Source organism: Ovis aries, chromosome 9 (assembly GCF_016772045.2).
Source record: "Ovis aries strain OAR_USU_Benz2616 breed Rambouillet chromosome 9, ARS-UI_Ramb_v3.0, whole genome shotgun sequence".
Taxonomy (NCBI): Eukaryota; Metazoa; Chordata; class Mammalia; order Artiodactyla; family Bovidae; genus Ovis; species Ovis aries.
This window is the reverse complement of record NC_056062.1, coordinates 29,082,958-29,107,576: the sequence shown is the minus strand read 5'-3', so window position 1 is coordinate 29,107,576 and position 24,619 is coordinate 29,082,958. Positions and strand designations below refer to the sequence as shown.

The 24,619-nt window shown below is 40.4% G+C and overlaps 1 protein-coding gene across 20 annotated transcripts in view; it reads left to right on the top strand.

The window, feature by feature from the left end:
- Positions 1–8,358, top strand: part of FAM91A1 (family with sequence similarity 91 member A1) — a 44,124-nt gene extending 35,766 nt beyond the window's left edge. For 11 of the 20 annotated variants that reach the window (XM_060393678.1, XM_060393670.1, XM_060393674.1 and 8 more), the window contains one exon: positions 1,728–4,620. In XM_060393678.1, the coding sequence (XP_060249661.1) occupies positions 1,728–1,833 (106 nt within the window). In that variant the 3' untranslated portion in view covers positions 1,834–4,620. Of the gene's footprint in view, positions 1–1,727; positions 4,621–4,960 lie in introns of those variants that run through there. The other 9 variants (XM_060393669.1, XM_027972916.3, XM_042254152.2 and 6 more) reach the window with 3 other exon arrangements.
- The last annotated feature ends 16,261 nt before the right edge of the window (positions 8,359–24,619 follow it).

Genomic DNA, 24,619 nt, shown 5'->3' with positions numbered 1-24,619 from the left:
GTGATTTCTGCATTGGCTGGCAGGTTCTTTACCAGTGAGCCACTAGGGAAGTCCCCTCTTGAGTCAGTACACTTCCATTAATAACTGCAGTGATTCCCCAGTGCAGTGATTAATGAGATGGGACTGACTGTTACGGTAGTGAAAGCCAGTGCTCTAGACCTTCTGTCTTATCCCCAAGGAAAGAATGGATACCGTAGACTTGATTTGCAGATAAGCTTTTAGAATGGAATATTTTTTATTTGAAATATCTGTTCTAACATTATGAAATTAGTATTTTGGAATTTGGCTTCATTCATTCTCTCAGTAAATACTTGAGTCAGAGTCTTTACAAGGTGCTGGGGAAGCAGTATGCTAAGACACTAATGGAGCTTAAGTGTTGTGTAAGAGCTAGTCAAGGAAACCCTGAAATATACAAGTAGTTACCGATTTCAATATGTGTGCCTTAAAGGAGCCACACCCCTTCAGATTTGATAGAATCTAAAGGCAGACCAAATTTAAAAAGGTAGAGGTGATGTATAAGCTGAAATCTAAAGAATAGGAAAAAGTATTCCAGGCCAAGGTTAGTAGGTATGTCAGTCCTGTGTCAGGAAGGCACTCAGCCTGCAAGGAAACGAGAGGACCAGTGTGGCAGAAACCTCGTGGGGTAGGGGCAAGAGGTGAGGTGGGTGAGGAGCCGAGGGCCTTCTAGAGTATGTGAAAAAATGTGTTTTATGCTTACTGCAAAGAGAGACTCTTAGTATTAAAGACTTATAACAGGGAATGACATTTCTAATTGACTTTTTAAAAAAGATTAGTTACTGTTTAGAGAATAGATTAAAAACAGAAGCTTAGAAATAAGACAAGTTTGGAGACTGTTGTAATAACTGTAGTGAGAGATATTGATAGACGAATACCTTTTTCATTAAAAAAAATGTATCTGCAGTAAAGGTTTGTTTATTACTGCTTTACCTGTAATATAATAAATTGTGTGTATTATAAAACATACACAAAAACAGAAATTTTATTGGATGCAATAAATAGATAAAGATTTTACAAATTTTCACACTCCTGCACCTCACTGTGGTGTGAGGACTGCACTTCAGTGGAGACTGGTGGCCTTGGCTGTGGTGAATGAATCAAGTAAATCCTTTGGGATACATGCTGGAGGTATATTGAGGGAACGTGGTGATTAAATAAATGTGAGGAAAGATCGAGGCTGTGGTAAGGAAGGGAAGAATGAAGGTAATTTTCATACTTCTTGACTAGCTTGATGCATGGAGTAGGGGAAGGACCTGGTGGGGCAAGATTTAAGTTTGGTTATGGACATGTCAAATGTGAAATTTATGGTGAAACATCCAAAGATAGATGTTGGATAGGAGGAGACTGGATCCTGGAGTTCCAAGAGGTCTGTGCTGAGTGTGTGAATCTCAGAGCCCTGGGGGTGGATGGGTTGTTCTAGTGCTTAGTGTTGCCTGAGGGTTTTTGTAGATTATCTAAGAAATGCTTCTTATTCTCATAGCCTATTACTTCTCTTTATTTCAAAGTACTTATCGTCATCTGAGTGCATTTGTCATTTCTGCATATGTTAACACCAGTCCTTGATTATTTGGGGTTCGTGAGGTACATCTTTGCATCTCCTATAGTGCTCTGCATTCCATAAACATTTCTTAGGTAACCATTAGCTGAATTAAGTGGTTTGGTAAAGTGTTGAATAGGATTTTTTTTGTCTTGTTTCTCACTCTCTCTAGGAAGGTGCTTCAACACTGGATGTTCACACTGACGCCAGTTTCCCAAGTTTGCTTTCACAGTCATCCTGTGCTGACATGGGAGTCCCCCTTCCTGCAAAGAACTTAGTATTTAAAGATGGTATCTTAACGGAGTGGAGTGGACGATCACCCTCGTCACTTCTTATTGCTAATCTCCATTTGCAATAATTTGGTCACATCATTTGTTGCCCACCCTTTCTGACTTTTTTCTTTCTTAACGTTAGCTTTATAGTGCCAGCCACTAAAAAGCTTCCTGCTGCTGCAGTGCAATTCATGCTTAACTGATGTTAAACTTTGGGGAACTTGTTCATGTTTTCGGAAGTTTTCCTCATTCCTGCACCTCCTGTTGCAACAGAGCTTTTTAGCAGCCTGCACTGTATTTTTTACCTTGAGACAATCTGCGTTTCTTTTATAAAACTGAGGATATACTTTATAGGCTTTCTGATGACTGTTATGTTTATAAGCAGTCACTATGAATATCGCAATGGTAATTTTATATGTTAGTTTATCAAACATAAATCTTGTTTAGTTTTATATTTTGTTACCTACTCTTTAAGGGATCATGGGAAGAGGTGGAACTCTTCTTCTGAAAAGGCTTCTTGGTATTTAAAGTAGAAAAACTATAAAACTGTTAACATCCATTATTGAGAGATGATCTGATGGGGCATTACGAATTGCTGTGGATGTTTGTAAATTATGTATATCAATTGAACATTGTTAAAGGTATGCAAATCAGCATAGTTAGGTATGGCTTAACGTTGACTTAGAAGATCTTAACGCAGACTATGACTATACGTTGACATCTCATAAGAAGCTTGGGAAACATTCTATTTTTAAACAATGTTTATATGTGGACTTGCGTTGTCGCTCATTTGGGGCTTTATATTTTCATAGAGTCTTTATGGAAAAATAGAATTTATTTTCCACTCTTGTAGCTGTGGCCGCTGCATGTTTTCTCCCTGACTCATTTACCCGTGAGTTGTTACGGAATTGGATTTGAGGTTTCAAACCAAGGATTTTGATTTTAGCTTAGAATTACATTTAGAGGCATTGAGGCTATGTCTTCTGATCAAAACATTTTAGTGACAAACCTGCTGTGAGGACACATTGTTAGGCAATTTGGATCTTAAATTTATGTGACTAGTTTTAGACAAAATGATAAAGAAAAATCGAGTAATTTCAAAATGTTTTTCTTGAGTACTTGATTCTTTTAGTATCTCAAATGTTAATTAGAATAATTGGAATCACTTTTTAGATTTTTCGAGTTACCTTCCTTGGGAAGTTTGTGCAGTGTTATAGTTTAGCTCTTCTCATAGAATAATGGTTTGCTAGTTTAAAACTGTAACCAAACTAACTGGTCAAACAGCATATATCTAAAATATTTAAAGCATTAGAAAATTTGGGAAGGTTAAACCTGAACATTTTTGCTGATAATTGTTGTTATTTATAGAACTGACATTTGTGTATTTAACATACTTCTGGAAATATCTGTCTTTCTAAAAACTGTTAGCATAGCCATGATTCAGTGCCATGGCCTGCCTATTCAATGTTTCGAAGCAGGTTACCTGTGGCACAGTCACTGCTGGGTTTGGGGTAAATGCAGTAACGTTTAGTATTCTCCTTTGTCTTATATGAGGTGGAAACCAAGTGTATGTTATAAATGTTTGTCTATAAAAGGAAAAATACTAATATTAAAATAATTTCTTATAACTGTGAATCACTCATTTATTTTTCCAATAATTGATACTGTACATTCCTAGTGCTATTAGGTATGTATGTAACTTTTATAGTTTTTCACCTGATTGTTGTAAGTATTTCACTTGATCAGGGCTCTTTAATCTCATTTGCTTTGTTCAGATTAACTGTAGTTATTTTATTTATTTCTATGTTAACAAGCTAAGCCTATGGTGATGACATGTACACTAATAAAGCATTGAATGTCTGTAGTTGGTAGTGAACCCTGTTGTTGGTGAATTTAAAACTTAAAATATGGGGGTGATTTGCTGCTATATTTCCTTTGAGGGATAATAGAGGAAGAAATGGAACCTAATACTGATCATGAATTTTAGGGAAAGTACAAGAGAAAGCATGTGGCCACCTCTGGTCTCTCATGTGTGTGAGGAGAGTCTCCTTCCAGCTGAAGGCCTCTCGTACTTTTAAAGACGGAGAATCTGCATTTTGAGAGCTGTTAGCAAAATGTGAAAGCCACTTTTATGCTTTACTTTGTAGATTTGGTTTTGTTTCATTCATACATTTAACTCATGTCGAGATGCATTGCTTAAATCTTATGTGTTGATCCTATTCAACAAAAAAGGTAAAATATAGAATTTATTATTTGCCAAAGAAAATTTATGAAAGAATTTTTATTCAGTTTTTCTGCAGACATTTAAATTTCATTTGGCTTTGCGCTCCCTCCTCTCTTTTTTTGTCCTTAATGTAGCTTAAACCATTGGCAAACTTCAGAAACCAAGAGAAAAAAGAAATATAAAAAAAAAGACATAGAATTTAGAATGGTACAATTTCACCTTTCACATAGGTCTGAAGAAATGTAACTTTATGTTGTTAAGATCATCTTACTTCCTTGATTCCTTTTTTTCTTTTAAAATTGTAATCAGATAATTCTTTTTTTTTTTTTTTAGGAATAATGCTTTCTTTTACCTGTTTCCACTTTTCTCTGCCATTTGTGTTTCTCTTTTATGTTCAGTGTTTCAAATACAGTTTGTATTTAAAGATTTTAAAATACCAAAACTGTAACTGAGTACAGTGGATTTTTTTCTGGTATGATGTTAATATTATACAATGAAATGTATAAAGTGTTGTCAATTTGATTATTGACACTATAATATGTTTACAAATAAACTGTGGTGTTGATCAAGTTGCTGTGAAAATGTGGATAATCTTCTGTTAAGTCCCTTTCATAATTTAAAATACAAGCATGCTTTCAGTGCTGAGGCTTTTATACTTTAAAAGAAAAAACAAAAGCAACAACAACAAACTAATTTTACAATAATTTCAAATTAGCAGAAAAATTGCAAAGGTAATCTGGAGATATTCCCTATACCCTTCCGCATACTTCCCCTAATGTTAACACCTTATATAAACTATGACGCATTTGTCAAAACTCAGAAATTAATGTTGGTACCATACTATTTACTAAAATACGGATTATGTTTGATTTTCACCCATTTTTCCTCTGGTGTTCTCTTCTGTTCCAGGACCGTGTCCAAGGTTCCATGGTGCATTTATTTAGTCTTCACTGCTTCCGTCTCCTCCAGTCTGTTGACAGTTTCTCAGTCTTTCCTGACCTTGAGGCTGTGAAGAGCACTGTTTGGTTATTTGGTGGGCTGGCTCTCACAGTGGGCTCATCTGGTGTTTATCAGATTGGAGGCTGTAGTTTGTTGGGGAGGGTGGCACAGGTGCCATGCGCCCTTCCACAGTGCCTCATATCAGGGGTCACATAGTTAACAGACGTTACCAGTGATGTCTCTTCACTGGTCCCAGTGATGGTGTCTGCAGGTTTTTCACTTGCCATACTCTTTTTTTTTTTTTTTTTTGAAAGTGAGTTACTCAACCTAGCCCGTACTCAAAGGGAAGGAGTGGTATCTATATTTTTTACAAATTTTCTTTTAAAGATTTGTTCTATACACACACACACACACACACAAAATGGAGTATTACTCAGCCATTAAAAAGAATACATTTGAATCAGTTCTAATGAGGTGGATGAAACTGGAGCCTATTATACAGAGTGAAGTAAGCCAGAAATAAAAATACCAATACAGTATACTAATGCATACATACGGAATTTAGAAAGATGGTAACGATAACCCTGTATGCAAGACAGCAAAAGAGACACAGATGTCTAGAACAGGCTTTTGGACTCTGTGGGAGAGGGAGAGGGTGGGATGATTTGGGAGAATGGCATTGAAACATGTATATTTTCATATGTGAAACGAATCTCCAGTCCAGGCTCGATGCTCGGGGCTGGTGCACTGGGATGACCCAGAGGGATGGGATGGGGAAGGAGGTGGGAGGGGGAGTTCAGGATGGGGAACACGTGTACACCTGTGGCGGATTCATGTTGATGTATGGAAAAACCAATACAATATTGTAAAGTAATTAGCCTCCAATTAAATTTATACTAAAAAGATTTGTTCCTTTCCTTTATTTGGTCATTTGTTTATATTAGTACGTAAGCATGATTATTTATTTTATACTTTTGAGTCAAAGTTCAGTATACCAGTTATTTTGTTGTGCAAATTGTTTAGCTTTGCCTCTTGGGAGCTCTTTGAAGCTGGCCTCTAAATCCTTTAACTTTTTTTTTTTTTTTTTAAGACTAATCTTACTTTCTAGCACTGTAGGTGTTACCTGGATGCCAGCCCTAGAATTAGCTATTTCCCCAAGGAGCCTTGGTTCCTTTCTTGCAGAATGGCATTTAGAAAGCAAGATGGGGGTCTAGGTGTGCTTGCCTTCGCCTTTTCGGTGAAATGACCTAAGGGTATAAATATGTATACTGACCAGTATATGGGCACACATGTCTATGTTTAGATCTGGCATATTCAGTTAAACTGATTCTCATTCAGCACCGTAAGTTTCATTCTGAGAAACCTGGCTCCTTTTATCTACAATTTATCTGCTTATTTGTTGAACCCTGGAAATCTTATACAGTGGTTTCAGAATAACTATGTTGTACCCCTGTGAGAAACAGATTGACCAACTAGGGTATAGTGTTCCTTTAAGTATTTTTTTTGTCTTTAACCTTAGATGCTGCTGCTGAGTCACTTCAGTAGTGTTGGACTCTGTGCAATCCCATAGATGGCAGCCCACTAGGCTCCACCGTCCCTGGGATTCTCCAGGCAAGAACACTGGAGTGGGTTGCCATTTCCTTCTCCAATGCATGAAAGTGAAAAGTGAAAGTGAAGTTGCTTAGTTGTGTCCGACTCTTAGTGACCCCATGGACTACAGCCTACCAGGCTCCTCCGCCCATGGGATTTTCCAGGCAAGAGTACTGGAGTGGGGTGCCATTGCCTTCTCCATTAACCTTAAATAGTACCCACTCAAAACATTTTCCAAAGTAACTTAGTACAGCTCATTGTTCCCTTCATTGAAGTTATACATTTGCAAAACAGATTTCAGTTGTCACACACTGCATTCCATCTGGGATCCCTTGGCATCACAAACCCAAAGTGCAGAGTTTTCATTTTCTCCAGAAAGTTTTACATTTTTCCCACATAATAAAATCCACTCTACCAGGTCTTTGACAAATGCGTGGGAAGTGTTCACCCACCATCCCTGTAGTATCCAGAATGTCTGTCACCCTAAAAATTCCCCTTTGTACTCAACCCCTTACCCTACGCTTCACAACCACTTACCTGTTTAATTTTGCTTTTCCCAGAATGTCATATAAATTCATGGAATTGTACAGTTTGTAACCTTTTAAGCCTAGCCACTTGTATATAACAAAATGCGTTTTAAATTCATGTGTTGTGTGAGTCAGTAGCTCTGTTTCTGTTGCTGAGTACTTGATTATATGGACATATCAATGTCATTTAAAATTCATGTGCAAATTTTAATACAATTCATTTTGCTTGGATAAATACCTAGGAATGGGATTGCTGAGTCATTGGTAAGTGTGTATTTAACTTTATAAGAAACTGCCAAACTTGCCAAAGCGACTGTGACATTTTACATTACTGCCAGCAATGAATAAAGGTTCCCATTGCAATGGTATCTTATAGTGGTTGAAATAATTCATTTTCCCAGTGAAAAATTATGTTGGGCGTCTTTTCATATGCTTATTTGCCATACATGTATCTTCTCTGGTGAAGTATCTGTTCAGCTCTGTTCCTCATATTTTAAAAATTAGGTGTACTGAGTTTTAAGAGTTCAGTAAATGAGTACAAGTCTTTTATCCGATGCATGCTTTGCTGGTGTTTTCTCCCAGTCTGTCTTGTCTATTCATTCTCTTAACAGTGTCTTTTAAGGTAAAGAACAAAAGTTTTAAATTTTGACAGCGTCTGATTTGTTAGTGGTTTTTTTTTTTTTTTTTTTTTTAATGGATTGTGCTGTTGATGCTGTTATCTAAAAATTCATCACCAAACCCAAGATGGAGCATTTTCTTCTCAAAGTGCATAGTTTTATGTTTAGGTCTTTGACCCATTTGAGCTGATTTTAATGTATGAGGTACATGTTTATCCTTTCTTTGCTGCATCACCATAACACCTTTGCAAAAACCAGTTGATGGGCACTCCTCTGGTGGTTCCATGGCTAAGACTCCATGCTCCTGAAGCAGAGGCCCTGGCTTTAATCCCTCATCAGGGAACTAGATCCTACATGCCACAACTAAGACTCAGCGCAGCCAAATAAATATTGAAACAAGAAAATCGGTTGATAGACCTGTAGAGACAAAAGCAGATGAGTAGTTGCCTACGGGGGAAATGAGAAGTGGCTGTGGATGGGCATGAAGCATCTTCTTGGAGTGCTGGAAATGCTATAAAAGAGGGTCATGGTGATTGATGGTGGTTCAACTCAAGTTTTCAAAAAAATGCACTGTACACTCAAGTAAATTTTATCATGTAAATTGTACTTCAATAAAGTGGTTTTAAGAAATCAATTGACCTTTTTTTTTGGTCTGGATCTATTTCTGAGCACTCAAGTCTGTTTCATTGATCATTGTGTTTGTCCTTTTAATACCATGCTGAAATTGGATACTGTTAGTCATCCAAATTTGCAGGGTGGTTTTTTTTTTGAATTGATTTTGGCTCTTACAGTTCCTTTGCCTTTCCATATAAATTTTAGAATCAGCTTTTCAACATCTACACACAAGCCTGCAAAGATTTTAATCAGAATTATATTGACTCTGTAGATCAAATGGAGGAGAACTGACCTAACAAATCTCTGTAACTTCTTTGATTTTGTTGGGTCACTGTTTTGTAGATTTTCTTTCTCTGTTTTTATTTTGGAAATGTTTTGAGCTCCAAATTAAATTTCTATAATAGGTGTATTCACATTATCTATGTCTTCTTGAGTGAGTTTTGGTAGTTTATATCATTCACAAAATTGGTCTGTTTCCTCTATTACTGAATTTAAGGGTATTTATTTTTCATAGTGTACTCTTGCTCTCCTTTTATCTTGTGAGATAATACAAAAAGATGAAGTGAGATCAGTTCCAAAGAGAAAATGGCCAGGAATGATCTGCAACAGATGAAAGATGGGAATCCAGAGACACAGGAATCCAGTGCATGGTATTTATCGATAGTGTTAATCAGTAATGAACTCAGAAAACAATTCAATTACATCATTAAAGTACTTAGAGAAAATGACTGTGGACCTAACTATTGCGAATCCAGCAAAACTATCTTTCAAGAACAAGTGTGGAAAAGACATTTTCAAATATAAAAAGACCAAGTTTATCATTAGATCAATCTTAAAAAAATAAATTTTTCACAAGGAATGTCTGTTTATGAGAGGAATGCTAAGCAAAGATACTGATTAACCTTAAATTTCTTTTCTGAATGAAAATAATAGATTTAATTTGGAAGAGTGAAAAAATAGGACTAAAATCCCAAAAAAGTTCTGAGAGCTATGATTACACAGAGTGAAGCACTCTTAGCTCACTATCGTTTAGAGGGCAAATAGTATTCTTTCACGTGTACATTCATCACTTACTGTAGATTTACTAAATGGCAGACATGGCGCTAGTTTAGGAGAGGGATGGATCAGTGAATAAGAAATTCTGGTCTTCGTGGAGTGTACATTTTAGTTCGTGGAGACAGTAAACAAATTGCATAGCAGGTTAGAAGGTGGTAATTGCTAAGGGAAAAATAGTAAAAAGGATGGGGAATATTAGGAATTGGAATTACTATTTATCAGTAGCTGGTCGGAGAAGACCTTAATGAGAGGATGACATTTAAGCAAAGGCTTAGAATGTGGGCCAAACATCTAGGGAAGAGTGTTCAGGGAGAAGAAATAGTCTGTGCAAAGGCTAACTGGTAGAGGCATGCCTGGCATGCATGTCAAAAAAAAAAAAAAAAAAAAAAAGATGGGACTGGGGTAAATGGGGCTAGGGTAAATTGTGTTAGATATATCAGAGGCCCCCAACCTCTACATTCTAGTACCTGATGATCTGAGGTGGAGCTGATGCAACAATAATAGAAATAAAGTGCACAATAAATGTAATGTGCTGGAATCATCTTGAAACCATCCCTTCCCCCTTCTCCCCCCACTCCCCTACCAAACACGACTCACTCCCTGGTCCTTGGAAAACCTGTCTTCCACGAAAGCAGCACATGGTGCTAGAAAGGTTGGGGACCATGAGCAAGAATGGCAGCAGTCTGCTTTCATATGTTTTGCTCATGAGGAAAAAAAATATATGAATGGCTTTCATTTTCCGGGCAGGCATCTGCTGAATGTCGGGCAGGACAATCAAGTTGAAACCCACATTTAGGCCTTTCCTGCTCTCTTTTGAAAACCACTGAAAATTTAGAATGCCCAAAGGGAACAGCTGCCCAATTAAACTTTTCGTAACTTCATCTGTCTGTGTTTTTATTGCTGGTATTTCAAAAGTCGCTGTCTGGGTCCCTGTGGGCAAAGAGTGGGAGTTGTGTGTAAAGCTCAGGGTCCAGGCAGCTGAGGGCTGGAGTGGGTTTCAGTAGCTCCTTTGTTTGCCTGCAGGCTTCTCTCTTCCAGTGGGTGGCAGTGTCTCACTTTTTAATCCTCCTTTCTCTGAGGGACTTCACTTTATGAGGACAACAGAGTAAGCGGAATTCATTTACAGCCCCCCTCGTCACCCACTGCCTCCAGCCCCGTTAAAGGACTGAGTTCGCTTGGATAACTACTTTGAGGATGTTGGGACTTACTCCTCCCAGTTGATTGTCCTGCAGTTGGTCCTTAAGTGGCTGTGTGACCTAATTCTGGCTGATGAAACAGCATGGGAGGTCTGTTGGGGAGGGCACCCCTCCCAAAGGGAAAATATGAAAAAAATACTGAACAATGAGGGGAAATGAAACCCCATCTATGGTCTTTGGATGCTATCTCATTGCTTTTCTGAGACCTTCTAGGTCTGAATCTTAGTGGTTGTGTAATGGTGGCATGTTTACATCCTTAAGTTAGGTCCATTTGGTTGATAAATGTGAGACCTCATAAGAGTGTCAGAAGACAGCAATAAGAATTTAGTGAAGCTTAGAAGATAATGTGGGAGATCTGTTACCAAAAGATTGTGGGGTGGGGCCGGGGACAGGGGGAAGTTCCAGATGTTTGCCCCTCGAAAGCCAATAAACAGGCTGGGTTGGTGGAAAGGACCAACATGCAGAAAAAGCAGTCATCTCTAACAGTCATCTTCAGATTGGTCATCAGTGGTCTCACCAGCATCATCTTGATTGTTTCAGTTCAGTTCAGTTCATTTCAGTCGCTCAGTCGTGTCCGACTCTTTGCGACCCCACGAATTGCCGCACACCAGGCCTCCATGTCCATCACCAACTCCCAGAGTCCACCCAAACCCATGTGCATTGAGTCGGTGATGCCATCAAGCCATCTCATCCTATGTCATCCCCTTCTCCTCCTGCCCCCAATCCCTCCCAGCATCAGGGTCTTTTCCAATGAGTCAACTCTTCACATGAGGTAGCCAAAGTATTGGAGATTCAGCTTCAACATCAATGCTTCCAATGAACAACCAGGACTGATCTCCGGTTGGATCTTGCAGTCCAAGGGACTCTCAAGAGTCTTCTCCAACACCACAGTTCAAAAACAATTCTTCAGCACTCAGCTTTCTTCACAGTCCAACGCTCACATCCATACATGACCACTGGAAAACCATAACCTTGACTAGATGGACCTTGGTTGGCAAAGTAATGTCTCTGCTTTTTAATATGGTATCCAGATTGGTCATAACTTTCCTTCCAAGGAGTAAGCATCTTTTAATTTCATGGCTGCAATCACCATCTGCAGTGATTTTGGAGCCCCCCAAAATAAAGTCTGACACTGTTTCCACTGTTTCCCCATCTACTTACCATGAAGTGATGGGACCAGATGCCATGATCTGAACGTTGAGCTTTAAGTCAACTTTTTCACTCTCCTCTTTCACTTTCATCAAGAGGCTTTTAGTTCCTCTTCACTTTCTGCCATAAGGGTGGTGTCATCTGCATATCTGAGGTTATTAATATTTCTCCCGGCAATCTTGATTCCAGCTTGTGCTTCTTCCAGCCCAGCGTTTCTCATGATGTACTCTGCATATAAGTTAAATAAGCAGGGTGACAATATACAGCCTTGACATACTCCTTTTCCAATTTGGAACCAGTCTTTTGTTCCATGTCCAGTTCTAACTGTTGCTTCCTGATCTGCATATAGGTTTCTCAAGAGGCAGATCAGGTGGTCTGGTATTCCCATCTCTCTTAGAATTTTCCACAGTTTATTGTGATCCACACAGTCAAAGGCTTTGGCATAGTCAATAAAACAGAAATAGATTTTTCTGGAACTCTCTTGCTTTTTCGATGATCCAGTGGATGTTGGCAATTTGATCTCAGGTACAGTTAATCTTCAGTTCCAGGGTCCACATGTTCCCATTTCTCTGTGGCCAGTTCTCAAGTGCTTTATTTCAGATGCTGGCAACTAGGGATGGGGAGGGTGGCAGACATCTTGTCCAAAGGCTGATTCCCGCCCCCTTCTCCCTGCCGAAAAGCAGAGGGTGAGAGCTCTTACAGACAGGGTGAGGGGGGCTACATGCAGAAACAGCAGTCCTCTCTGACAGTCATCTTCACATTGGTCATCAGTGGTCTGACCAGCATCATCTTGGTTGTTTAAGGTACGGTTACTCTTCAGTTCCAGGGCCCTTTGTTCCTGTTTCTTTGAGGCCAGTTCTCGGAACTGTGGCAGCTCATGTCCTGGGTACAGGCTGGTCAGCATGTAATTAACTTCTCCACCTGGTGTTTTAGTGTCGGTAAGACAGCTCACAGGATATGGCTCAGAATATTATCTATAGTCCTTGAGAAAGAACTAAAGGTCTAAATTATTGTTATTTATTCTCCTTTGACTGTTTTCCTTTATTTCTGTATTTCTCATTTCTCTGGTTAAATTTCTTTGACTAGAGTTTTCCACGGACAAAAGGCAGGCCGAGGACACGGTCGGGGGCAAGGACCATAGAGTCCTGTTCCGTTTCAAAACCACACAGCTGGGAGCAAGGGAGGAAATGGTGAGAGAGCCCCAGCAAAGCCCGTGCTCCTGCAAAAACGGTATGAGTGGGGAAGCCGAGGATGAGCCGCTAGCTTCTAGTAGGCAAATGTGAGCAGATTAGATTGGGGCCAGGGGACATCTGACACAATACTAATGACTGTATTGTTAAATATCAGGAATAGCAATAACTATTTCTATTGTGTGGGAAGGGTTTCTAATTTTCTTGACTCCTCTCATTAGACACAGTGAAGGCATTCAAAGAATTCTTATTAAATGAATTATTCTCTTATTAGCCCAGGAAAACCAAGGTCTTTTTCTGAGGATAGATAGAAATACAGGTTTGGTTTTTCCAGAAATGGAGCAATTATCCTTAGGTTATGTGTGCAATAATTGGACAAGACACACTTCTTAAATTTCCAGAGGTAGAGAATTACATAAATGCAAGACCACTAATAAAAAACAAGGTCATTATCCATGACATGTGCAGAGGACCCTGGGATGAATGGGGCTGTGTGCTCCCAAAGGCATTCAGCCAAGAAGAGAAAGTACACACAGAGCTGACCATAATACGAGGAAGGGTGGTATCCTATGGCTACTTAGAAAGAGGTGCAGAGCACAGAGGAGGGTGTTGTGCTGAGAGGAAAGGAGAAGAGAGTCAGGGTGGGGTTTATGACAGGCTGCTGTGACAATTTAATTGGAGTGGGGCTTCCCTGGCGGTCCAGTGGGTAAGACTCTGTGCTTCCAATGCAGGGGACGTGGGTTGGATCCCTGGTTCAGAAACTAAGATCTCACATGCCTCAAGCCCAATAAATAAATACAACACCTAATGCTGGTTCTGAGGCTCTTTAGGAAACAGTAAAAAATGAAAAAAAAGAATAGGAGTTTGCCAGACGGGGAGTGCAGGAGTGTATATCCTATGCAAAGGATGGACACACAGGAGCAAGACAGTGTTAAGCATTTTAAAGTAATGGCAAGTTCTCTGCATTTGTAGAGCAAACAATACTATAACAATACAATACTATAACAAAAGGATAAAAAGAACATTGCTTTCTGCAATCAGGAGAAAGCTGAATGCCTCTGGTCATCTGGAAATAAGCTGAGTCACCTAAGTATTCTGAATGTCAGTAGAATCTTTGTTGCTTTTGTGTTCGCATCACCCGATTAAGGGCAAAGATTTTGGGTGAGGCTTGCGCCTTTATATCTTGACATCCCGCAGTAGCTAGAAACAGTGTGGGTAGATTGCTCTTTGAGCTCTCAGAAGGTAAGCCTGAAATGAATCTTATTCATTCGAAGACTGTGTGGGCTCATGATGGGTATGACTCATGCCTGGTGGTCAAAATACAGGTGTTGACTTGATTCAAACGCTGTGGATTACTGTGAAAGCAAAAAAGATGCTAAGTCCTGTCTCTGAAAAGGGAGAGTATGACATCGGAAGTATGAGTCTCTTGGAGAAGAGAATCATATCTTTTTTTTTTTTTTTTTTGGCCAAATGGCATGTGGGATCTTAGTTCCCCAACCAGGGATTAAACTCGCACCCCCTGATTTGGAAGCAGAGTCTTAACCACTGGACTGACACAGAGGTCCCAGAAATCGCCTTTAATTACAGGGAAAATGAAGTAAACGGCTTGGATTGAGAAGTATTTTGTGTCTTCAGATCCTATGTTCTATATTCTTTCTTTGTCCTTGCATGATTCCTGCAAGGACCCAGGCAGGCTACACAAAGAACCTACTTTATGAATTAATCAACTTGAGACAAAGTTCTTATAATTAAGCTCAACCATGTGTTTTTTTAAAATCATTTTCTTCTTTATTTTCTCTGACATTTTCTCTAAAGAGATAACAATTTTCTTGTCAAATTGTTTCCTTTCAGAGTTCATCTCCTATCCCTCTGAAATGTAAACTTCTCTGCTTGATGGATAATCTAGGTCTGTGGAGAAGAATTCAGATGTTAAAATCATAAAACAAGCCTAGTGTAAGAGATAATAATTGTAACTATATTCTACCCATTGTCAATCTCTTCAGTTGTATCTAAATAATGAAACTGGACATTTGGTACAACAAGAAACTAATTTTCTTTTTTTTTTTTCTGTTTAATCATTTGCTCTGTGTGCTTAATAAAACCTCTGGTCTTTAAGAGACATATTTATAATTGCTGCTTCATCCTTCAGAGGTTTTCAACAAATTTAAATTATATAAAAGTGTTTTGGACAGTTTCTAAGTTTAAACATCTTGCCAATTGTCGTTCATCTACAGTACTCCAAACATTCTTGTTGAATTTTTATTTGTCTGAATTTGATCACAGCAGCTACAAGAAAGAAAATTTTAAAACTTGATATTTGTGGTTCAACCATAGAAGAGGCTGACCAGAAGAATATAAAATAGCGAATCGAAAAGAAAATCAGGCATTTAGGGTTTGTCTAAGGCTCATTAGGGCTTCCCTGATAGCTCAGCTGGTAAAGAATCCGCCTGTAACGCAGGAGACCCCGGTTCGATTCCTGGGCTGGGAAGATCCCCTGGAGAAGGGATAGGCTACCCACTCCGGTATTCTGGCCTGGAGGATTCCATGGACTGTATAGTCCGTGGGGTCGCAAAGAGCCGGGCACCACGGAGTGACCCTCACTCTCACTAAGGCCCAGCAAGAGAAAAAAGTAGGAGCACAAGCGCTGACCCTTGTTGCCATGGTGACGATCTTTCCAAATCTTGAATGGATAGAAGCCCAAGAAGCGCTTCACAAGACACACGACCCAAGGACTCCAGGCTCTCTGCGGCAGTAAAGTGTATGTTTAGGAATCTTGATTCAGGCGAGACAAGTCTTACTTCTCTTTGTACCACTGTCTCCACATCTGCACGTCTGCCACCCAAAACCAGTCCTTCGGGTTTTGTTATGGAGGTTTCATTACACAGAGCTTCCCAATGGCACTAGCGGTAAAGAAGCCAGCTGAACACCAGGTCAGACTGGGCCCCCCCAGTGGCTCAGATGGTACAGGATCTGCCTGTAGTTGGGAGGCTCCCCTGCAGAAGGGAATGGCTACCAAGTCCATGGGCAGAGCAGCCTGGTGGCCCACAGTCAGTAGGCTCCCAAAGAGTTGGACACAGCCGAAGTGCCTTAGCCCCTGGAAATGACTCAAAAGTGAAAGATCTGATTCCTTCCAAAGAAAAACTATTACTGTGAGTGAAAGTTTTTCTTTGAATTAAGGTCAGAATGAAGAAAGAACAGAGATAACAATCTATAAGACACACCGTTGTGCATAAGTGTTCCTGCTTCACATTTTCGGGGTTTTATAAAAGCCCTCTTACTTTTTTTTTTTTTGGTCTCAAAGCATGGCATATGGGATCTTAGTTCCCCCACTAGGGATTGAACCTGTGTCCCCTGCAGTGTGGAGTCTTAACCACTGGGCCACCAAGGAAGTCCAAAAGCCCCGTTATTCTTTTCACCAAATTTAAACCAAGACCCAGGGCCACTTCTACGAGAAGATGAAATTTTATACCCCATATGTTTCTCTCCTCTTAATCTTGGTAATTCTAGAAGTAGGTTTGCCAGATTTAGCACATGAAAATACAAAATGTCTGGTTAAGTTTGATTTTAAATAAATAATAAATTGTTGGTAAAAGTATATGTTCCATTTACCCAAAAACTCAAATTTAACTGGGTATCTTGTGTTTCACCTGTCAAGCCTATTTAGAAGACATCATGTTACCCTATGCAATAAACTTTTTCTTTGCTGGCATTGAATGACCTGATTTTGTTTGGGAATCTACTCTTTAGGTGGATTTACTTCAGAAGTTAATCCTGATTGGTCTAAGTGAGCCATACTAGTTCCATTCTCCTTGAGAGTGATTGGTTTAGATGTGGTATATGGTTCAATTCTTGACAATGGGATTTGAGAACAAATCCACTGGGGTAGGGATTCTGGGAAAGGCTTCTTTGCTAATTGAAAGAATCATATAAAAAGAACTGACCTCTTTCATTCCTCTGGATTTTGTCCTGTCTAAATGTGACACCTGGAGCAGTGGCAGCAAGCTCGAGACCATCACAAGAGCAGACTAGACTGGAGGACAAAGCTAACTTTTGGAAGATGGCAGAGCAGGGAATTGGGAAGAACCTGGATCTCTAATGATGTCACTGATTCACTGAATTAGTTAAGCCTGATATCTCACCTTGGAACTTCTTATCTGATGAGATAATAAAGTTTCCTTATCTTTAAAAAAATTAATTAATTAATTGTTTTGGCCATACCATGCACCTTATGGGATCTTAGTTCCCCAACCAGGGATGGAATCCAAATCCCTGCATTGCAAGGTGGATTCTTAACTGTGTGACCACCAGGAAGGTCCCCAAATTTCCTTACCTTATAAGGCATTTTGATTTGAGTTTTCTATTCCATGTAACCCAAAACATCCTAAATAATAAATTATTTATTAGACTGGAACACCAAAGCGCAAATAAGTGAGATAAGTTATCCAATGTCACTGATCAAGGAATTACTGGGGTTGAATTTGCACACAGAGCTGTCTGACTTCTCTCCGTTATACCAGTTCAGTCATTTCCCTGGAGTGTGGCTTTGGGCAAATTCTACCACTTGTCTGAACTTTGACTTCCTTCTCTGTAAAATAGAGATGTACCTTTTCCCTGTTTTTGTTGTTTAGTCATTAAGTTGTGTCCGATTATTTTGTGACCCCGTGGACTGTAGCCCACCAGGCTGCTCTGTCCGTGGAATTCTCCAGACAAGAATATTGGAGTGGGTTGCCATTTCCGTCTCCAGGGGATCTTCCCAACCCAGGGGTGGAACCCCAGTTGCCTGCATTACAGGTAGATTCTCTGCCCCTGAGCCACCATGATGCGTTAAAGATTTAAATAGACAGTGTGAACAGAAAGGTCAACATGAAGATACCTAATACGTTTCCTCCTTCCTTGCCCAATTTATGTTTTTATTCTTAGGAATATTCCTTTGCTCCTTACTGTGCGAGCAGATGAATAGTCCTTTCACTTGAAAAGGGCTGGTATACTATAAGGAGTTAGATAAGTAAAGTTTCCCATTCCATGAAAGTACTTAGACTCTTGAGTCTCACTGTTCATTGGACTTAATGAAGCTCATAAACTCAATGAGTTCTTCAGACTATGGGGATCACTCACAATTGTGTCTACATGCTGGAGCATTTCTTTCCATCTTGTAATAGTTTTTCAGTCCAGCTGTCACTCATCTTGAGTTTTCATGCTGTGGATGACACAGTGGGGAACAGCCCCCACTAGGAGCCAGGATGTAATGGTTCTTAGAACCATACTTTTAAAAAAAATTCTCTTATGGATCTGGAAGCCAGAAGTTCTAAATTGAGGTATCAGTAGGACCATGCTCCCTCCCAAGCTTCCAGGGCAGGATTCATTCTTGTCTTTCCTGTTTCTGGTGGCTCTGGGCAATTTCCTGGCTTGTAACTGCATCATCCCAGTCCTCCATCTTCCTGCGACCTTCCCTTCTGTGTTTCCCCCGATGTGTGTCAGGACACTTGTTAGAACCATGCTTTCTAAAAACAGAGGCTGAGACACTGGTTTTCAGGATACTGGCTAAGTGAACTTGTAAAGTTTGCTTAGTCATTCTGAGCTTTACTTTCCTTATCCGAAAAATGGAAATAATAAGACTTAACTTCAAAGATTGATGCCAGGACCACACAAGGTAAAAAGTGAGAGCTCCTGATATCTAGAAATTGGACAGAGCATCATCACCTTCAGGGAGTCCTGCCAAACACACGCTGCTCAACATTCTGCTACTGCCATTACCTCTGCAGCTGCCGTGTCACCTGCCAAACTGTTCTCCTTCACAAAAAAAGACTCATGAATTCAGCCTTTCAGTCACACATCATTTCTCTTTAGAAGCTGAGCAGTAGTCAAATTTCCAGACCTGTGTGAACTGCAGGGGCATGAATGGGTCACAGCTCAAACAGATCCTCCAGCCACTTTTGACGCCTCACCAGCATCTCTGATTTTGAATATAAACAGGAAAAACTATGGGACTCTCTGAAAGCCCATGTTTGGGATTCGAGTAACTTGAAACCTGAGCAGATAATTACATACCCTCTGTTACAGTCCTTCAAATTAACTTGTACCGACTGAGCTCACTCAATCCATTTCGAAGGCTAAGGAAATTGACAAAATAAATTGTCTTCCTAGAATCGATATAAAATATGCTTCTACTGAGAAGTTACAGAGAAGATAGACTAAAAGAACCTTGGCTAGTGACTCAGTCTAGATTCTACCAGCCCTAAATCATTGCTCCAGCGAGGCTGTCTTTATGGAATAGCCCCTCGACACTTCTCCATCTCTGCCCTCTTCATGAAATCCGAAGACTCAAATTTGAGTGTGTGTGTGATCCAAAATAAACATTCCCAAAGCCCTAGGAAATTCTGTTGCTCCTTCCAAGCTAATTCCCTCCCCTGCAGCGGTAACCAGTATTCTGACCTCTATCACCTTACTTTTCTGTGACCTTGAACTTCATATACATGAAATCATGACGTTTGTGCCCTTTTGTATTTGGCTTCTTTTGCTCATCAGTGTGTCGGTTGCATGATCCATATTTTTGCTTGTAACCTTAGTTTTTGGTTTTGTTTTTTTGATTGTGCTGTGCAGCATGAGGATCTTAGTTCCCCAATCGGTGATCGAACCCATGCCCCCTTCAGTGGAAGCACAAATTCTTAACTACTGGACCTCCAGAGAAGTCCCTAGTTTTTTGTTTTGTTTTGTTTTGCTTTTAATAGAATTTATTAGTAGTTTTAGGCTCACAGCAAAATTGAGTCGCTGGTACAGAGATGTCCTATATACCTCCTATATACCACAAGTGTAACTTCTCCCATTATCCATATCCACACAAGGCTGGTGTTTTGTTACAGTAGCCATGCAGCACAATGGTTTTCAACCAGGGCAGGGCACCATCCTCTTAGGAACCACACAAGAGGACAAGTGCGGTGCTGCCTTAACTGTGACAATCACCGGCTTACTACCGGTGTGCAGTGGGCAGGGGACAGGAATGATAAAATCCTGGACTGTGCTGTGCGGCCCCGCGAGAGAATGATTGGCTCCACCTGTTTACTTTATAGGGGAGTTAAAGCCCAGGCGAAAGATGCTAGTCTGGGGTCATGTGGGGCGACATGAGCTAGGAATCCCAGTCCCTGTTCTAGCTTCAGTGCCCTCGCTTCTCTGACATAAGGTGCAGCTCTTAAGAGGATGAGCTCTGGAGTTCCGATAACCTGGGTTCAAATCCAAAGTTCAGGGTGTTCTGGGCAAGTTGTGTGATGCTAGGCAAGTTACTTATCCAAGCTTCAGTTTCTTTATCTGTAAAATGGGAATAACCTTAGTATTTGCCTTGCAGAGTAGTTTTCTGAGGATAAAAATGAGCTAATTTACCCACAGTGTGCTCAGAACTGCCTGGTCCATGGGGGATGCACTTTATACGTTGAGTGTCAACTATTTCTCACAGTATTTGGATGCGGTTGTTTTTGTGAAGATGGCTGTATGTTAGTCACTCAGTCATGTCCAACTTTTTGCAACCCCATGGACTGTAGTCTGCCAGGCTCCTCTGTCCATGGAATTCTCCAGGCAAGATTACTGGAGTGGGTTGTCAATCCCTTGTCCAGGGGATCTTCCTGACCCAGGGATTGAACCTGGGTCTTCCGTATTCCTTACTATCTGGGCCACCGGGGAAGCCCTGGTGGGGCTCATACTTGTGAAGATGGCTAGTATTTTCCTTTTTTAAAAAAGTTTTAATGTGGTACAAAATGTTTATTCACAAGCTGGGACTTCCCAGGTGGTCCAGTGGTTAAGACTGAGTGCTCCCAGTGTGGAGGGTACAGGTTTGATCCCTGGTCAGGGAACTAGATCCCACATGAGTTCACAAGTCACAGCTAAGAGCCCACAGGCTGAGAGGAAGATGCTGCAAGTGGCCACAAAGATGCTGTGCGCCACAATGAAACAGTCAAACAAACAAAACAAAAAGCTCACACATCACAAGTGTGCAGATTAATGAATTTCTTCCAAATGGACTGATCCTCATAACTAGCATCATGATTAATATACAGGACATATCACCAGTACTCATATAATCCCTTTTGTTCCCTACCTGTCACTACTCCCCACAAAGAGCAAACCGTGAGTCTAAATTCTAACAGCTTCGATTCTTTCATGTCTATTTTCATACTTTGTATAACAGAATCATATCACATGTACTTTTTGTGTGTCTGGCTTCACTCACTCAACATTGTATCTGTAAGTTCCATTCTCCCCCACCTCCCCCTTGTCCCCCTCTCTCTGTTTATTGGAAAAGAATAAAGTGCCAGCACAGAGGGAAAATATATGAGAGGGTGACTTAATAGAAATTTTTAAAGAGGAAAACTTGCTGCCTAGATTAAAGGGATTGGGTGAACTTTGCTGACTTGTTAAAATCCTGGCACTTAAGAGGCCCAAGTGCGGTCAGAAGAGCCAATTAGTGATTTGGACTTTGAGGAAAGGATCAAAAAAGGAGAGTAATGATAAATAAAAACTTACGTAGCATGTGCTCTGGGGCAATGACTCAAAGCAGGCCAGTTGCTAGATGAGACATCTGTTCAGTCGCACTCTTTCTAGAATTTTTTCCCAGGGATTTCATACATCATAACCGAGGTTCATTTCTTTACATAATGAAAACACATTCTAAGCACCACATGTTTTCCACTCCCAGAAGTGATCTCTGCTTCCTGCATATGCCTGGGGACATGGCCCCCAGTCAGCGCACTGCTTCTTTCCCTAAGCACTGCTGTGTGGACTTGCTGGCGTGTCTGTGCAATAAAGAAGTAAGTCTGTTGACTTGAATTGGTATTTATCTTTATTTCTGTACTCTAGTAGGAGTCATTGTCTGCTTAATTTCAGGAGATAGAGGTAATCATTTTTCTCTATCTTTCACCAGCAGAGCTACAAAACAAATTCTGAGCTATCGGTTTCACAAGGCAGGAAGTCACCAAAGAGTTGTCAGACATTTCAAGAGAGGCATAATAGGAAGACATCAGGAGCATAGCTCTTCAGAAAGCGCCATTGGAGGGTTAATCAATGATTCAGACAGGGAGGGAGAGTTGTTCCCTGTCGCCTGCCGGGTGAGCCCGAGTGATGCGGGCCCCTATGCCCCACCTCTGTCACTACCGTACTGACCCAAGCTAGTGTGTCTCCTGTCTGTTTCAGGAAGTCTCACTGCTGTCCCTCCATGCTCTCTATAGTCTGGTCTCCATTCAGAATCCAGAGCTGTCCATGAAAATTGTAGGTCAAATCTTGTCTCTCTGCTTCTCAAAGCCCTCCAGTGGCTCTCTCTTCACTCAAAGGGAATATATATATATATATATAAGATTTCATATTCCTATGTATATATACATAATCTTTTATATAATATATAATCTTATATATGCATATATGTAATCTTTTATATATTATACACAAATGCTAGGGGATTTTGTGCACAATGTGTGATAGAGTTTCTTATCATTGTAAGACTTTCTTCTTAGATGTGGACCAATTCTTCCTTCTCTGCTTCGTAGCCCTGACCCCTACCACAACACTTGGCACATAGAAAGGCTTAGTGAGGGACAAAATGATATAATGTATGTGAAAGCAACTGGGCATACTCTCACCCGAGTCATTCATTCATATAATTTTTAATTACAGTTGATTTATTGGACTTGTTTGCAATTGCTAGCCTTCTTTTTGTTCACTGCCATGATTTTATCCAACCTCTGTCTATTTAGCATATTTTTCCCTGTCTCATTTCCTCTGAGCTCCCAAAATAGCACTATCATTTTCTCTGATTGATGCTGTTTGTATCAACTGGCAAAGATCCTGGGTTCACACACCTGAGTTCTCTGGCTCGCGTGGGTTTCAGCAGGATGCTTGGGAATTCAGCCACCAGCAGCTGGACGTGTCTGGCATCAAATGAGATGAAGTGGGGAGAAACAGCAGAGCACTTTGGACTGGAGGCACGATAAGAGCCATTGTCATCCTGCTGCTGTGACAGGCAGTTTCTGGCCCTGTTCTGTGAGTGTTCTCACTGGCAGCCTCATGTTTCAGCCTAAGTCGCTCAGGCTCTGAATTAGCATTTTCATCAGGTTGTTCCAATGACAGGAAGCACCATCACATATTATGCAAAAAATCCTCTAGCATATGCATGTGAAAAAAAAAAAAGCCTCCTGTAATTTTGTTTTCTTTACCTGTCCCTGCAAAGAAAATGAAATTATTATCTCTAGTGAGATTGATTCTTCCCTATAAAAGTTGTTACCATCACGAAAAAGAATTACCAGCCATAATAGAGGCCCACAAATTATTGTTATTTTGCTTAAGCACATTTTTCAATGTAAGTACAGATGGGAGAGTAAGCTAGGTCTTCATAAATCTTTTTGGTATTGTAAAGAATTTGATGCTCTAATTTTTTATTTTTTTATGAACACATTTTTGCTACCTTTTAAATTTTAAATTTTATTTTTAATATTTTAATTAATTAATTTTTGGCTGCGCTGGGTCTCTGTTGCTGATGTGACAAGCGGGGTGTGATGGTGCACCGGCTTCTCACTGCAGCGGCTTCTCTCGCTTTGGGCCCAGGCTCTAGGCTGTGTGAGCTTCGGTAGTTGAAGAGCACAGACTCAGTAGTTGGGATGCTCGGAGGCATAAGGAATCTTCCTGATCCAGGGATTGAACCTGTGTCCCTTGCTTTGGAAGGTGGATTCCTACTCACTATACCACTAGGGAAGTTCTCTAATTGTTTTATTTTATTATTTTAAAAATAAAATGGAGCATCTTCTTTAAGAAATCAGGTTTAAGATTTCTGAGCTATCTTGTGTCACTTTCCCAGAGAACAAGTCTTAGAGAAAATTAAAACCAGCTGGGAGAAGGGGTGAGGTGAAACATGATATGCTCCAGAACAGGAAAGAGGAAAGACAGGAAGAAGCTAGCTGTGTCAAGACTGCTGAGAATCAGAGCAGGGGAAGTCAGGAGACTCATTGGTAGCATTCTGCTCCCAAATCCACTTTTTAACCCTTGCATGGCCAAGGGTATGCTGAGTTCCTGGAGTCGAAGTCATAAGGAGAGCCTGGAGCAGTCTTTGGATGGGAGTGAAATACAGGACAGTTCATCAAGACCTGAATTTCACCACTTGTGGCGCAAATGTTAAACAATCTGCCTGCAATGCAGAGACCCCGTTTCAATCCCTGTGTCGGAAATATCCCCTGGAGGAGGACATGGCAACCCACTGCAGTATTCTTGTCTGGAGAATCCCATGGACAGAGGAGTCTGGCAGGTTACAGTCCATGGGGTCGCAAAGAGTGGGACACGACTGAGTAACTGATAAACAACAATGAAGTTAAATACAGGACAGTTGATCAAGACACGGTTTTCATAATAAGTTACCACCTCCCAGAGAGCCACTACCCTCCCCTGCAATGTTTACTGACCTCTGTCCCAGGGACAGAGCTTCAGGGAGAGGCAGAGGGTGGGAGCCACGCCTCAGGACCCCACCCTGAGGTCTTCAATTCAAGCCTTGCCTGCACTAGCTGTGTGACTTTGAGTTACTTCACCCATTAGGCTCATCCCAGAGATAAACGAGCTAATGTTTGTGAAACATTTGGCATAGTGCTTGGCACGCAGCAAGAACAATCTGAACATTAAATAAATTACTTTTTTTTTGGGCTTTGTCCAAATACTTTTTTTTCCT